This window comes from Aspergillus puulaauensis, chromosome 5, assembly GCF_016861865.1.
Source record: "Aspergillus puulaauensis MK2 DNA, chromosome 5, nearly complete sequence".
Classification (NCBI taxonomy): domain Eukaryota; kingdom Fungi; phylum Ascomycota; class Eurotiomycetes; order Eurotiales; family Aspergillaceae; genus Aspergillus; species Aspergillus puulaauensis.
In genome coordinates, this window is record NC_054861.1 from 45,286 (window position 1) to 61,429 (window position 16,144).

Here is a 16,144-nt window from a genome sequence, read left to right on the forward strand (position 1 = left end):
GATAAGTATGCCATCCGAGGAGCCACTGGCACGCTCTGATTAGTTGTAATGGACAGCCAAAACCGCGGACCAAAGGTTTACCCCTCAGACCCATGTATGGTTATAGAAACTTGCTTTTACCAGCAGAAGCTCAGTGGAAGAAGTCGTGCCAGGCAGACTATTAGCCCCAAGCAGTTCGAGAATTGCCCGTAGCTTGTTAAGGGTCGCTTGCTCTAGCAGATCAATAATGTCGCCGGCGAGCTCCGATTCCTGAATGGTATAGATCTATTTTGCTATACACAGTACTGCCATGTAGTATTCGGATATAGCTAGTGGGCCCACCAATCTACAGAGGAACCCTAAGCAACCTCGCTGAATGTCAGCTTTGGCTTGCCTGGTTATAGTGCAGCGGAGACGATGCGAAGAAATCCCGGAGAAGTCTCAGGAGCAGCTCTAATATAAGGGCTCTTGATGCAGTCTGCAGCGGGCATTATTATACACGGATATGACCTGGTAAGGAAACGCAAAAATTCAGGGTCTGAATCGATGGATCTCTGGTTCTATATGGTACTCCCTATACCATGCGTCCAGCCGTCGTCTAATCGCTCCTCGACGCCACAAGCCCGGCGCTGGTATCTCAGCGGAGGGGGTCGCCGAATCCAACAGAATACCGCGCAGCAATTCTGCACCATCTGGCTGCCCCTGTACAGTACCCAAATTGTAATGGGTCGCAGCAGGTGATTCTTCAGCAGAGCAGGAGTTTCGAGCAGATCTTCCTCTCAGCCCGGCATTATCAGTGTGCCTCCTCGGGACAGCAATGGACATCACTAGGCTGCGTTCTGTATCTGCCGCAATTGATTGGAAGCTTCTCCCTGTGTCCATGTGGTTGGTTGTCCCAGGGAAAGCCTCTAGGTACATGGCCCCCGTGGTTGTATGTTCTGCACCGGCGTCTGTTTGATGTCGAAAATGGTCCTATGCTGCCGGATTAGTCTCTCCAGTTGCTATCGTTCATACCCCCTCACCCCACACATTGGCCTCGAACCGAATGATGATACCTATTCGCCACAGGTACACGGCCCCAGGCACATAATGGTGAGGTCGAATACACCCGTCCATCCGTTTCTCCAGCTGCTACCCCACTGCCCCTTTCCCCCACACTGTACCCTTGAACGGAATACCAAAAACTATGTACTATAAGTTTAAGGCTGCTATCACATAATGGTGGGGCGTGCATAACACTGGTCCTTTCTTTCTTTTGTCCTTATTGATTTATCATTGACCTCTATCATGTCGGAGCTCAAGCCAACCCCGAGCCTGGAAGAGAAGTACTCGGGGATTCCACGACGACTGCTTTCCAAGGCCGACAGCGCAAAAGCTCGCGCCTTTTCCAACCTTACCATAACGCCATCTTCCCGTACGGAGCAGACTCTCCCAGTCATTCCGAATGGATATTCGCGTGGGCGCTTTGAAGATGCCATCCGCGCCATCAGCACAGTCCTCGGTGCGGAGAATGTCGAATTAAACATGAAGCCCCTTGAAGATGGGTGGTACATGGAGCATCCTAACACGCACGACGCTTTCCCCTTGACTGACCAAGAGGACTTGGTATCAAGTGCGGCCGTCTACCCCGGATCTGTCGAGGACGTCCAGAGCGTGGTTCGGTGGGCGAACAAGTTCGTCATCCCTATCTATCCTATTTCAATGGGTAGAAATCTGGGATACGGCGGTGCTGCACCTCGAGTCCGTGGAGCCGTTATTGTCGACCTCGGTCGCCGCATGGAGTCGATTCTTGACATCAACCCAGATACTTGTAGCTGTCTCCTAGAACCGGGAGTGTCATTCTATGCATTATACGAGGAAATCCAGCGCCGTGGATATGGCCATCTATGGATCGACGTTCCAGACCTTGGCGGAGGCTCAGTCCTCGGGAATACCGTTGATCGAGGTCAAGGCTACACGCCGATGGGAGACCATTTTTCTGCGCATTGCGGGATGGAGGTTGTCACCCCTACCGGCGAGGTCATCCGCACGGGCATGGGAGCGTTGCCCAACAACAACACCTGGCAAATCTTTCCGTACGGGTTCGGACCCTATCCAGACGGTATCTTCTCCCAGTCCAACTTTGGGATCGTCACCAAGATTGGAATGCACCTGATGCCCAATCCCGGCGGGTCCGAGGGCTTTATGTGCACTTTCAAGGAGGAGGATGACCTTTTCAAAGCCATCAACGTCATTCGGCCACTGAGACAGCGGAACATACTCGAAAACGTAGCCCAGTTGAAGCACGTCGTTCAAGAAGTGGCTTTGCTGGGCAAGCAACGCAGCACCTTTTGGAAAGGTCCCGGGCCGATGCCCATCGAGGAAGTGCGCAAGATAGCAGCGACATTGCCCTGTGGCGATTGCACTTGGATATACTATGGTACAATCTACGGGTAGGTACAGTCTCCTGCAAGTTAGTTCCCATTCCATGCTGCTGGTTCTCGGAGTATGGGATCACACGATAGCTATTCTGTACTAACAGGCTTAACACGCTAGACCACCAGAAGTGACAAGGGAAAAGGGAAGAATCATCAAAAAGGATTTTCTTTCAATTCCCGGCGCACGCTGGATCGATCGCGCGTCTTTGCCCAAAGATCACTACTTCTTCAGCCGAGAGAATATCTCCAGTGGCAAGCCAGACCTAGTAGAGCTTTCTTGGCTGAACTGGATGGTAAAACACCTTCTACATCTCGCTTGAGCATTGCTAACTGACATTCCCCCTTTAATAGCCTAATGGAGGCCATGTCTTCTTTAGCCCTGTTTGCCCTCCCAATGGCGAAGATGCCATGAAGATCTACGAGGTGAGTGCCGCTGTTTCTATCTCCAGAGTCCGTGCCATACCTGCGCCGCCTGACACCATAAACAAAATAGATAGCGAAGCGACGACATAAGGAATTCAATCTCGATTGCTTCCCCACCTGCTGCATTGGTATGCGGGAGATCCTCCTTATTGTTAATATGGTATTCGATCGTGGGGACCCTGTGGAGCGAGAAAACGCTTACAGATGCATGCGCGCCATGGTCGACGATGCGGCCGCAGAGGGCTACGGGGAGTATCGCACTCATCTCCTCCTTGCAGATCAGGTTGCCGGTACGTACAACTGGAACAATAATGCTCTGATGCGCTTCCACGAGCAGATCAAGGATGCCTTGGACCCCAATGGTATCCTCGCTCCAGGGAGAAGTGGTATTTGGCCAAAGCGCTACAGAGAGAAGGAATTGGAAGTCATCGATGCTTCTCGAGTTTCTCAAGCGACTGTGGTCCAGTCTTCGTCGAAGGGTCGCGCGAAGCTGGGGCGGCTGTAGTTCCATGGCTCGCCAAATGTCAGAGCAGAGGTGGAGCTTGCCGATAATTACCAACTAGATCTTGATTTTCTTTTCGCCATGAAATCGATTTTGGTGCTCTACCTGTTTCACGGTCTGTATTGTCAGAGGGAAAGCGAGGGCTGCGGAAAGGAGACGCGGTAGTAGCCGACCTGGAGAAGCTACTTTCATAGTAGGCAGTCACAATCATCAGAATTGAACCCATTGGTTGCTATAGGTATAACAGAGTATACATGCGTGCAACCCCCTGCGCCCACCGCTAAAAATCCGGTGCAGATCTGTAATGCTATATTTGGGTAACACTGCGCTTTTTACTTCCTCTTGTAATTACACGCCGCCATGGTGAGACTAGTGGGCTAAATGTGGTTGGTCTGGCTATATATATATATTTACGCATACTACGGTACACTTTCCGTACCCGAGCCATGCCGCCGTCGATGAGCCAAACCACCCGAGTCGACGGACAAGGCCTCCCCGTGCGACGAAGACCAGACTGTGGATGGCACAGCTGTTGTTAGCAGTTAAGTCGTCTACCACGGCCTCCCTATGACATCGAAACGACCACGGGGACACTACCCGGCGTAAAAGCGAGCCCTCCATCTCTTTCCGAATATCCAGACTATGCCTGAGAGTACACAAAGAGCTATCTGTATCCCCCCAATCGCATCGAATACTTTTGCCGGACCCCATGCCGATACCCAGTTGTTAACACCGACTGACAATAAATTAGCCTGGTCACCCACAAGCCTGCGGGAAACTTACACGAAAGTCCAAAGAAGGCCAAGTTCTTTACCACCATTCCAATGATAAAGACCTCTGTCGAGATATCCGGATAAGCATCGACCATGTAAGTCCCAATAGCAGCCGAGCAGAACTGCATCGACGTCGACGCAATCCCCCAGATAAACGTCATAAGCGCAGGAGACCTTCCCTGTTCTGCCAGATTCCCAAAGAGAAACCACCCCAAGACACTGCTGATCAACATGGGGATAATGACAACTAGACGAAACTCCGGCTCATAAATTCCATGATTCCAACACGCAAGCGCTGCAGCAATTGGATCTGAGATTAGACCAGCAATGACGGATCCAATTGTACCACCGACCGTGGGCCCAGCAGACATGTATCCGATTTCCGCTGCCTCAAGTAGATAAGGGGGCCCAGCGAAGATCTGGGCAATGACAAAGCTGACAACTACATACCAAGCTGTTGTTATCGCGAGGAGGACGGTCGACCAGATCACTGCTGGGTGAATCAGTACCAAAAACGGGTTCAGCGCCGTTTTCCATAGGGGCATATCGGAGTAGCTTCCCGAGAATGGTTGGAGGCGTTGGAGAAAGGATTTACGTGCCTTGGTCGGTCTAGCTGCGATGATATCAGAGTGTTCTATTTCGAGAGTGTCGACTCCGGTCTCGTCCTTGCAGGAGATCGCCTCAGCCTCCGCGGTTTCATCTGGTCGATTAAAGGCTGTTTCCCACCCGAACAGCAGTGCAAGTGCCAATCCAATGCCTAGAAATACAGCGAGCATCCAGAACATCCATCTCCAGCCCAGGCGGGTGGTTATCAGGCCAGAGAGCAGCGCGGGGAAATTAGCCAGGCCCGAGATGGCGACAGTAAGCGCGGCCACTCTGGCACCTCGCTCATGGACGTAGTAGAGGTCACCGACAACGGAGAATGTGACTAGTAGGTTATTAGACGATGTGTGCTGGGTGTGCACATGCACGACGACGCACCAGACTCAAACATGGACACCCCAAGTCCCTGGATAACGCGAGCCCCTAGGAGAGAGTTGTATGACTGAGAAGCCCCTCCCCAAACTGTCCCCGCAAAGGCACAAAGCATCGAGAAAATAAACGTTACGCGCTTGCCGAACTTTCTCGAGGAGGCTGCAATCAAGATCCCGGACTGATCGTGAGTGTTAATGGGCTTTCAGCATCTGCGCAATTCGGGGGCCTCAACTTACGGCACCAACAGCGCAGGTATTATACCCAGTGAGCAGTGTAATATCCGTATAGCTAACGTTGAGCTCCTTACTGAGGACAGCAGCACTGGCTGACAACAAGGGACCGATACTGTTCCAATTAGCTGACTTGCTCTCTGGATGCATTCATGGTCATGATAACAGACCCACCGGCACATAGGATCGTGCAGTACAGGTACAGCAGGAACATCAGGTCCCGCTGCCAGAGTGGCCAGCGAAGAGGGTCGTTGGGATCATGGCTTGGTTGGGGAATCAAGATAGTCGTTGCGTGCTTACCAGTTCCCCTCTCGAGCCCAGACGCTGCTTCAGCCTCTTCGAGGCTGTCAACCCGCAGCAGGCTTGTTCCTTGAACATGCTCGACGCTATTACGGGTGTTGAGAATTCCGAACGGCATTGCAATGGTGGAAGATCGAGATCTGAAGCGAGGATGAGATGAAGCAAAACTGGCGTGTCGCTGAAGGTATTTATAGTGGGTTTGGGAAAGTTCCAGGCGCGGGGTCCTATGGAAGAAGTCGCCATGACAGCATCTCACACAGCCGGGGAAGCTGGGGAACCCCCACATAGTCTTCAAGTCTTCTCCGGAGCCTGGGCATATTAGTGTTTGCTTGTTTCTGGCTGCTGCGGTTGGGGCATTGAGTCTGGTACAGCCGACGGAAGACATTGCTAGCAGCTGGTGTACGGAATATAGTCGAATGACAGTACCTTTGACGGTTGGCCTTCAGGCTCGGTGAAGTATATCCCCTGGAATGAAGCAAGCTGTCAACCGTTGTTGTCCATCAGCAATATCACTGCTCAATTACTTCCCCGTCCACATATGCAGTACCTCAATAGGCATGTCCCTCAGTTGAATACCCCTATTGCCCGCCACGAAGGAAGGCTTTGCGTTCATACCAGCCAGTAGTATGGGTAGAAGGCAGCCCCCCTCCCCATACCTGGTTGGCACGGGGCACACGCCACTAGTCAACTAGCAAAGGGTCTATCATATTTGTTACTGGAGTGGGGTTGCCATCGGTACTACATTGTAGTAGTCATTGTCGTAATCTGGGGCATTTCTTACTAGTCATTCCTAACGCCACAGAATTGACGGTGGGTAATGTTCTGGTTGTTTAAGAGAGACCTCAATGTACTATCCTCGTCCAACGCCTTGTCGGGTTGAGGTAGTCGTGGCAGATGGTGGTGGGCGTAGTACCCCTGCTTTCGGGCCATCATGGTGGAAGCGACTTGTTACAGCGCCCTTCCCAGTCTACCTAGCTGTTAATGGGGCCACCATCTCACGGTCGTGAGTTACTACAGAATTATAGTCAAGTAGTCTGATATGCCCTCCGAAAATAGCAGTATATTTACTATTTCTGGATGCCACGTCCACGGCTATAGAAAGACGAAACAAAAATCTCAGTACCCTAGGGAGGGATTCCCCAGAACACTGTAATGCCCCAGGTACCATCCCTAGAGCTTGGTATTTGTATAATGCTGTCTAAAATCGTACTTCAACACGTTGATTCCCAATGCCATCTCGCGCGCCAGCTCCACGTCCTTCTCAGCATTCACGCACATTTCCAGGAACTTATCCTTGCCCGGCTCGAGCACAGTTTCGAGATTGCTGTCATACATACGTCGCAGGTTTTCACTCGAGATAGGGTCCACGATGTCTCTGTACTTCTGGCGCCTGATCACATCGTATATATCCAGGATTTCCTGGTTTGCTTGACCAGTCCAAACGCCATAGAGGCAGTCGCTGAGCCCTCCCACATCCACAATGCCCCCGGTTAAACCAAGACCACCACTAAAAGGAAAGAATTACCGTTAGTACACAACATGCGAGGGATGATAGAACACGTAGACAACTATGCTTGGGGTGGGCATACAAGGGATTACACAGATGCGCTGCATCGGCAGCAAGAAGAAATCTCCCCTCTCTCATGCTCACTGCCAATCGTTGGTGCACACGGTAAGGGCTAAAGTTCGTAAGTTTATATTGATGAGGCGAGGGATTTCCAGGCAGCATTTTTGCAAATTTCATCGGCTGCCGAGCAGCAAGCTCCTCGTGCGTCGCCCCAGCCTTCTCCCCGTATGAAACTCGCCACATCCCATCCCTGGTGATCCGCGAGGCCATGTGCCAGTGCTCAGGGTCAATGATAAAGTTGGCGTCCTCGTAGCCGTAGTGGTCGAAGTCATAGTATACATTCGTGGCGACAATCTGTTCGTCCCAGGTCTTTCCTGGGAAGGTCATATCACCGTGTAGCGATCGTCGGATTTGAGAGTTCGCCCCGTCACATCCGACAATGTAGTCTGCCTCCATGGTGATATCGCCTTCTGCGGTTGAGACGCTCACCCAAGCCTTGGTAGAATCTTGTGCGAGACTGGTGACGCGGTGATTCCACTTCAGCTCAGCAGTGGGCTGGCGCTGAAGGTGACGGGCTAGGATCTGGCCCAGACGGTTCAAGGGGAGACAGACGACTCGATCTGGGTCGTCGCCCAGTACATCGTTGTCGATGCCTGCAAGATAGGTCCCGTCAAGCTTCCGCCAGCATATCTTGCGCGTAGTCAGGCCTTCGGCCATCACATCGTCCATGACCCCCGCGCGCTGGAGCTCATATACCGCGGGTGATCCGTAATGGGTTGCGCGGGGTCGACTGTCGAGCTCCGCAGCTGCTTCGAGGACTGTTACGGACATACCATGCTGCGAGAGAAGAAGGGCTAGCAGGAGGCCTGCTGGGCCGGCACCAACGACAATAACCTAGGACGGGTCTCTGAGCGCGAGGGACGTCACACAGCGTTCTGGATTGACTTACTTTAAAGCTAGGTGCAGTCATGGTCAGAGTCTTGCAAGGTTGAGGATTTAAATGGCACCGGGCAGCGCGAAGTGAAATAAATGCCGGTGGAAGTTGAGATGGCATTGGTCTCTTGAAGTCGGGTCTCTCCCCACTATGCCGCGGTGGAGGCTGCGATGGGCATTCACTATCCATCTCAGACGTACACCTGACTGTTGGGAGATTGTAGCCGTCTCTTTTCCGAGCTCTGTCGGAGATCCCAGTGATTCAGCTGGGCATATCTGGGCCCAACAGCGTGCCCCAGCCCCCCACATACCCCATACCACATACTGGGGTAGCTACCCCACGTTGAAAAGGAAAACGAGGGTACAGTATCGCAGCCATCGGAACTTCAGCTATAAGATTAATGAACCACGATTCATCTGAACGGGCTAATCACCTCGAAAATAACGACAACAAAATGGGCGTGGTCTCGAACGCAGAGCCCAGGGCTATGCTGGCCGCCGGCCTCCTCGCAGCAATCTTGGTCCTCCTCGTTCACTGGGCCCAGAGTTCCTACAGATGGCACAGAAAGTACAAGATGCCACCACGAGTACCCGGGATTCCAATCTTCGGCAACAGCTTCCAGATCCCAGAAATCCAGCAAGGACCATGGGCGAAGGAACTCGCGGCGAAGTACGGCGAAATGTAGGGGAATCTCACCAACGAGCCGTCGCGCCAGGCTGACGGAGGCAGGTTTACGTGCAAATTTGGCGGCAGTACATGGGTATTCCTCAACTCGTCCCGTGTGGTTACTGACCTCATGGAGCGGCGAGCAGCAATCTACAACTCGCGGCCACCGTTCCCAATGACCCAGGACATCATGTCTGGTGGGTCTCGGATTGTGTTGATGCAGTACAACGAAAGATGGCGTCTTCTGCGCAAGATCATGCATCAGATCCTGAGTGCAAGGAATCAAGACGTGTTCCAGCCGTTTCAAGACCTAGAGTCAAAGCAGCTCTGCTGGGAGTATCTGCATTCGCCGGACAGGTGGTGGTCGGCAAATAGCCGGTACGCGAACTCGGTCATTATGAGTGTTGTCTTCGGTCGGAGGTCTGCACTTGATGATCCCGATGTGGTCGAGCTCTTTGAGACGCTGGAGCTGTTCCTTGAGAACCAGCAGCCTGGGGTTAACATCGTTGATGCGTTTCCCGTGCTTGCTCTATTGCCGAAGATGCTCCAGTGGTGGCGACCAAAAGGAGAAGCAATTTTCGAGAAGACGCGCAAGTGAGTTCTTTGTACCCTGCGAGCTCCGGTTTGTCTCTCTAACCGGTCTGTCTACAGGGTTTACAAGCGGGAGCTCGACCGGCTTGAGCAGAAGATCCACGCCGGTACCCAGCGTCGATGCTTTGGGGTTGAATTCCTCGAAAGCAACGAGGTTCAGAAGATGGACGAGACCCAAAAGCTGTTCGTATTCGGCTCGTTGATGGAGGCTGGGAGCGATACTTCGCGCGTGACTATCGGTCAAATCATCGCCGGAGCCATCATATACCCGGACTGGGTCGCCAGGGCCCGGGCCCAGCTGGATAGCGTATGCGGCAGCAATGCACAACGTCTACCGCAGTGGGAGGACCGCATCAATCTCCCCTATATCACAGCGGTCGTGAAGGAAGGATTCCGCTGGCGCCCGAATATTGCAGAGATCGGGGCGCCCACGACTTTGATCCAGGATGACGAGTATGAGGGATACCGGTTTCCCAAGGGCACAGTCTTTACGTGGAACGCGTGGGCTATTGCCCTCAGTCCTGATGAATACGACGAGCCGGAGCGATTCTGGCCGGATCGATTCCTCAATGGTGATCTGGATAATCCGTTGAAGGGGCATTGGGCATTCGGGCCAGGTACGTTGTTGCATCTATGCCACTTGAGATCACGTCTGACGAATATCCTTGTAGGTCGCCGCGTGTGTGTGGGCTGGAAGGTTGGAGAGATGAATGTGTGGATTGCTATTGCTCGCCTTTTATATTGTTTTGATTTCCTGGACGTGCCAGGGCAGCCCATAGACAGCATGCGCATTCCACAACTCACCCGTAACGCTCCTCAGTTTGCTGCAAACGTGAAGGTGCGCAGTCCAGCTCATGCGGCGCTCATCACGAGAGACTGCGAGGGGGCAGTTCGCACTGTGTATTAGTCGGCTACTTTAGTACTTGAGAATGTCATAATATATATAACCGCATGGCTTGCTGGGTGGACCAGTCACGACTGTAACATGCCTGCAACACCTTGGCGCTAAGCACAATGCTACCACCGCAAAGAGCCAATCAGCCTGGCATGGAATGACTTAGTGCTCCGGGCTTTAGTGGGGGCTACTGACAACTCCGCTTTGTTCACCCTTTCCCCACAGTTCTCCCCCCGCGAGTTTGTGCGTTGTCGACACCTCAGCATCCCCCAGAATTCACCCCGTGGGGACTTTTCCGTCAAGCAACATGGCCCAAACCAAGCAGCTATCGGACAGAAACAAGAATGCGGCCAAGGAACGGCGACGGTTCAAGTGCGCTACTTGCGACAAGTCCTTCAAGCGCAGTGAGCACTGTAACCGCCACGAGTTGATGCACACCCAGGAGCGCCCGTTTGCCTGCCGGTACTGCACCAAGCGATATGGTCGGAAGTAGGTCACTCGTTCTTCTCTGCCCCGCCATCCCGGATTAAACAGTAGACAAAGATCGTCGGCAGCGCTTGCTGTCCTGGAGGGTTGATAATCGGGCTGGTCTAGGTGACTGGGTTATGCTGATTCCTGGCAGGGATCTTGTCAAGCGGCACGAGCGAACAATACACGCGGGGCTGTATACAGATGCGGGGCCCCAGAATCATCTACGCCACTCCCCAGATTCTGCCTCATCAGCGAGTTCTGGGATCGAGGCTGATAACTTCGACGGGCAACCCGAGCCCACAGTACCAGAGCGTGAGCTACCTGGCAGTACGCACAGTCGATCGGCCGGGGAAGGGCGGAAACAACCCCAACGAGAGAGCCTCGAGGCTAATCCAACTGCCGGCTATACCGGTAGCCCCCCACTCATGCAGGGGGCCAGCCTCTTTGATGCTCACCACCTTGCGGGCCCGTCATTCCTCCACCCCGGGGGACAGGACGCATCTCTAGGATCGGACTCTCTGTTCTTGCAACTCCTAACGGGAGGTACTCCAGGACCGATAGCTGGCGCCCCTCCAACAGAGCGGCCGATCGGCGAGCGGCGGGATGGCCCTGGTGACGCAAGGTCAGCAATTTGGAGCGACGGAGCAGGCGGCGCTATGTTGGATAACTTCGACCTCAACTCCATCAATCTGCAGATGGACATCGGGCAGTCGCCGGTGTATGCGTGGTCCAAAAACCCAGACAACCTGACATTACATTTACCTGTTATTCTGCGGGAACAGCCGACCCCGTCGCCGAAGAACATCATCGATGAGGCCGGCTTTGAATGCCTTCACTACGATGCTTGCGTGCGCCTGGGGCTTTCCGGCTCGCCGATATTCCACGTCAAGGAGCTGCAGCAATTCATAAACAGCTACATAAACAGCTTCCACCACCACCTGCCGTTTATTCACTTGCCTTCGTTTTCTCCTATCAACACATTCAATACCCCGTCTCCTCTTGCCTTGGCCATGGCCAGCATCGGGGCGCTGTACCGCCTGAAGCGTCGCCGGGCGCATGAGCTTTATACGCTGACCGAGAAAATGGTGCGCGTGATGAAATATATCCACAGAGACTTGCCTTGACGTGTAGCTAACTGGCATTAGATATCTTTCCCGTCATATCAAGCTTCGGATGGGCCGAGTCGTGCTCCTCTTTGGTTGCTGCAGACTAAAATCCTCCTCGCGTATTTTGCAATATTCAGCAATAAAGAGAGCTTGGCCTCTGGGATGTTCGATAGGATGAGCTTCATGATGCTGGTTTGTCGTCTACCGAACTAACTTGCTTGGAACATGATACTCATAGATGACCAGGAATACCAATGGCGACGCATCGAGCTGCAGCACCAAGCCAACGACCGCAAAGAGTTGACGTGGAAGGAATGGGTGAACTACGAGACGACCAAGCGAGCACTGTGCGCCATGTTCATCTTCAGCAACCTATTACTCACAACTTTCAACCTGACACCAGGCTTCGTGATCGACCGAGATCTCCTAATTGAAATGCCCGACCACGAGGAGCTCTGGGCAGCGAAGTCTGAAGCGGACTGGCACAGGCTGAAGCACACCCTCCCAGATACGCCCCAGCACACCATGCAAAGTATACTGGAATGCATGATCCAGCCCCCAGAAACTGAAGCAATGGACCCGGAGCCCTACCGCATGTCCGGATTCACGGCACTCGTAGTCATGCACGCTGTGAACATCTACCTCTGGCACCTAAACCAGCTCGCTCAGTCAGTAAGTCGCTTTTCGCTAGGAATCTGGCCCCACGAGAACCTGCGCGGCGCGCTCTTGCACGCTGCTACATCAACACTTGAACGCTGCGAGGCAGCACTCCATGCTGGACGGCCACAAGAGTATGAATCTGCCTGGGATGAGCCGGAGCATCTCCTTATTTTTAACTGCGAGGCTTTACTGCGTGTCGCCTATAGGCGGTTGTTGCCTCCTTCGCATGCCTTTAACCGGCTTGCGCTTCTTACAGACGACCGTGAGGTTATTACACGGGCTGTGAAGACGTACGCGCGCGAGCATCTGGAACGGAACATTTTCGTGACCAAAGCCGCTGTAAAGGCGTATGAAGGGTTCCTCGCGCCAGTGACAGTGGGTGCACTGCTGGTAAGCAAGACGGCGGCTTTTACCTGGAGCGTGGAGCAGGCTGTTGCGGGTTGGGACAGTGGTAAGTAGGGCCCTCTCTGCGCCTGCTTTTCGAGAGATGGATCAAGCAACGATCCTGGCTAACGAACCACCTAGCTCTCCTGCTCACAAAATGGATCAGCAGCATTGAAGTCGACGGGGCAGAACAACCCCCTGGTAGCGATGAGCTGCAAATCGTGGACGATGTAAAACATCTTCTGGAGGACCTAGATCTCGACTGTGTTGAGGGCAGCCGGCCAATGTCGTTGGCAGCTGTACTCGCCCGGGCGTGGGCGTCTTTTCTCGACGATGTATGTTCCAATTTCATGTTCTGTCTCTGGGGTGCTTCTCCCAACGATTATCCCTTTCTAACTCCCCAATAGGTCTGGGTGTGGGGAATTACGCCCCGGATGGGGGCGATCCTGAGACTGCTTGCAGTGGAATACCAAGAGCAGATAGAGTCGGTAACTGCATGAAAGTGCAGATAGGAGAGTCTTGTGCTGAGAAGGGCATCTTGTATTATTATTGTAATGCTATAATCACTGAGCAAGCCAAACTGCAGATCTGTATCCGAGCGCTACGCCGTCAGCAATCCAGCTAGAAGACACCTTGGGGAGACACCAGACACCTTGGGGGAAACAAGAAACCGGGTCGAATAGTTCTAAATGTGGGGAAAACCTTTCTAGGGCTCTAAGCTCTCACCCAGTTTACCTGTACGGGGTGGTAGTGTGTTAGATAGGGGCTGCTGGAGTCTCCCCGCCATAATATATCTCTCCCCACTTTCAACCATGCTTCGTATAGAGGTTAAGTAGGAGTTGCTTGCGTTTGTATTGACAAATTGTAACCGCATCAATAAGTCCCGTGTTAAAAAAAACAAACCCAAGTTCGCAGAGATGCCCGGAGAACTGAATTCCCCTCAGGAAAGCGAGGTTGATGTCTTGATTGTTGGAGCTGGCCCAGCCGGGTACGTGATTCCTATACGCAAAGTATCCCATACAGAGGGCCCATCTCATATCGTCCAGGTATATGGCAGCACTGTGGCTTGCTCGGCTCGGGGTAAACACAAGAATCATCGACAAACGATCTGCTAGGATATTCACGGGGCAGGCAGACGGGCTGCAGGTAAGCTGGATGTCATGCACGTCGAGCGCAACAGAAAATACCAGTGCTAACACCTTTTAGCCTCGCGTCCTAGAGGTCTTCGAAACATTCGGCTTCGCCGATCGGGCAATGAAAGAGGTGGCGGTTGGCTTTGAGGCGTGCTACTACGATCCCGATGAGAATGGGCGTATCCACCGTGTGAAAACCGCTGCCGAGGGCATTCCTGGTATATCCAGATTCAACGGATCAGTCGTCCATCAGGGTCGGATCGAGGCCTGGCTGACGGATGCCATTACCGAGTTCTCTGACGGGAGGATCAAGGTCGAGCGGCCGCTACAGCCTGAGTCCCTCGAGATCAACGGCAGCGGGGGGGATTACCCAGTGCGAGTTGTATTAAAGAGGCTCCGCGATGAATTGGCGATGCCAGAGCAGTTCGGGCATACTGTTCAGAACGGCCTGTACCGCCAGTTCGAGGGCGACCAGGAAACGACACCTGCACTGCTTCCAGGTGAAGGGCTGGAGGTGGTGCGGGCGAAATACGTGCTGGGCTGCGATGGAGCACACTCCTGGGTGCGCAAGCAACTGGGCATCGAGCACGAGGGCGAAACCACCGATTTCGTCTGGGGCGTGCTGGATATGGTTCCCATCACTGACTTCCCGGACATCCGCAAGCGCTGCTCCATCCACTCGCAGAACAGCGGCAGCATCATGATCATCCCGCGCGAGAACCAGCTGGTTCGCCTCTACATTCAGCTGCGAGAGCAGGCTCACCATGAGGAGCCGGAGCTGGCCAGCGCGTCTCCGGATCGCAGCAAGAAGACATCCAGTCGCGTTGACCGCAGCAAGGTCACGGCCGAGCAGATCTTGGACTCGGCCAGGACGATCCTGCATCCTTATACCTTGGACGCGGCCGAGATCCAGTGGTTTACTGCATACCAGGTTGGGCAGCGCGTTGCCTCAGCCTTTGAAAAGGACGAGCATGTATTCATTGCAGGAGACGCATGCCATACTCACTCGCCCAAGGCCGGGCAGGGCATGAATGTGTCCATGATGGATACCTTCAATCTCGCATGGAAGATCGCCTATGTGGTCAAGGGCTTTGCCCAGCCGAGCATCTTGTCCACGTACGAACTTGAGCGCCGGACAGTAGCGCAGGACCTGATCGCCTACGATCAGAAGCTGTCCCGCCTCTTTTCATCCAAACCAGGCGAAATCTCGACACAGGACTTTCGTCGCGTGATTGAGAAAGGAACAGCCTTTACGACAGGCTGCACGGTGAACTACGATCGGTCGATTCTCGTGGATAAGCCCGCCGGCCAGTCTAGAAGCACGCCCCATTACAGCCCCCTGGCGACCAAGTTGGCTGTCGGGATGCGGATTCCGGACGTCAAGATTGTGATGCAGTGCGACGGGAGGCCATGGTTCTTCAACCAGCGTCTACTGTCCACCGGGCAATTCCGCGTCCTTGTCTTCATCGGCGATTACGCTGCGAGGGCCAACCTGAAGCAGCAAATGCACGAGGTTGGCGAGTACCTTGCACGGGCAGACGGCTTTGCCAAGGCCCTGGGGCCGCGCTGGGAATCCATGCTGGAGCTGCTTCTTATTCATGCAAGTCCGCAGGCGAACGTAGAATGGGATGACTTCCCCTCTGTCTTCCGCGTGCGCGATGATCGGGGTGTGATGGATTACTGGAAGATTCTCGCGGACACGCCCTGCTTCCATGACGAGACTGGGCAGGCCCACGAGAGATATGGAATTGACAAAGAGGTCGGCGCTGTTGTTGTGCTGCGGCCGGATGGGTACGTTGCAAAGGTCGTGGAGCCCACTGTGGCAGGCGTTCGGGAGGTGGGTGAGTGGTTCGCCCATTTCCTGCTGCCCTCGACGCCTCTAGTCATGGCCTCTATTTAAAGTTATATTCACTCTAGCCCAGAAGGAGAGGTGGGCGCGAAGAATACACACCATACTTCTTATCCAGTAACTCTTTAGCTACCTTTGGGGATGACAGCCATATGTAGTCACTGGCACACATTTTTGTAAAGAAAGCTCGATACTGCCTGGACCACCGTCCGGCTATTACAGCAATATTTCCATTCTGCGGAGCCAAGGTAGATTATCCCTCCCATATCCCCCATATCCCCCATATCCC

The 16,144-nt window shown here is 53.6% G+C and overlaps 6 protein-coding genes across 6 annotated transcripts; 4 read left to right on the forward strand and 2 right to left on the reverse strand.

Moving 5' to 3' along the window:
- Window positions 1–1,266: 1,266 nt before the first annotated feature.
- On the forward strand, window positions 1,267–3,324 carry APUU_50014S (FAD-binding oxidoreductase; the record flags this gene model as incomplete). The annotated part of the gene is made up of 4 exons (XM_041704965.1): window positions 1,267–2,411; window positions 2,515–2,689; window positions 2,748–2,819; window positions 2,890–3,324. 4 exons carry the CDS (start codon window positions 1,267–1,269, stop codon window positions 3,322–3,324), a joined length of 1,827 nt encoding a protein of 608 aa, XP_041557497.1.
- A 590-nt stretch (window positions 3,325–3,914) lies between these two features.
- Window positions 3,915–5,717, reverse strand: APUU_50015A (putative MFS transporter (Hol1); the record flags this gene model as incomplete). The annotated part of the gene is made up of 5 exons (XM_041704966.1): window positions 3,915–4,057; window positions 4,105–5,022; window positions 5,076–5,247; window positions 5,306–5,414; window positions 5,470–5,717. 5 exons carry the CDS (start codon window positions 5,715–5,717, stop codon window positions 3,915–3,917), a joined length of 1,590 nt encoding a protein of 529 aa, XP_041557498.1.
- Window positions 5,718–6,769: 1,052 nt separating this feature from the next.
- Window positions 6,770–8,136, reverse strand: APUU_50016A (FAD-dependent oxidoreductase; the record flags this gene model as incomplete). The annotated part of the gene is made up of 3 exons (XM_041704967.1): window positions 6,770–7,106; window positions 7,189–8,060; window positions 8,116–8,136. The coding sequence occupies 3 exons, from the start codon at window positions 8,134–8,136 to the stop codon at window positions 6,770–6,772; spliced, it is 1,230 nt and encodes a 409-aa protein (XP_041557499.1).
- A 418-nt stretch (window positions 8,137–8,554) lies between these two features.
- Window positions 8,555–10,264, forward strand: APUU_50017S (cytochrome P450; the record flags this gene model as incomplete). Its single annotated transcript, XM_041704968.1, has 4 exons — window positions 8,555–8,781; window positions 8,830–9,360; window positions 9,418–9,974; window positions 10,029–10,264. 4 exons carry the CDS (start codon window positions 8,555–8,557, stop codon window positions 10,262–10,264), a joined length of 1,551 nt encoding a protein of 516 aa, XP_041557500.1.
- Window positions 10,265–10,559: 295 nt separating this feature from the next.
- On the forward strand, window positions 10,560–13,373 carry APUU_50018S (uncharacterized protein; the record flags this gene model as incomplete). Its single annotated transcript, XM_041704969.1, has 6 exons — window positions 10,560–10,741; window positions 10,875–11,808; window positions 11,869–12,021; window positions 12,076–12,940; window positions 13,015–13,208; window positions 13,281–13,373. 6 exons carry the CDS (start codon window positions 10,560–10,562, stop codon window positions 13,371–13,373), a joined length of 2,421 nt encoding a protein of 806 aa, XP_041557501.1.
- Window positions 13,374–13,790: 417 nt separating this feature from the next.
- Window positions 13,791–15,906, forward strand: APUU_50019S (uncharacterized protein; the record flags this gene model as incomplete). The annotated part of the gene is made up of 3 exons (XM_041704970.1): window positions 13,791–13,861; window positions 13,920–14,019; window positions 14,080–15,906. The coding sequence occupies 3 exons, from the start codon at window positions 13,791–13,793 to the stop codon at window positions 15,904–15,906; spliced, it is 1,998 nt and encodes a 665-aa protein (XP_041557502.1).
- Between the last annotated feature and the right edge of the window lie 238 nt (window positions 15,907–16,144).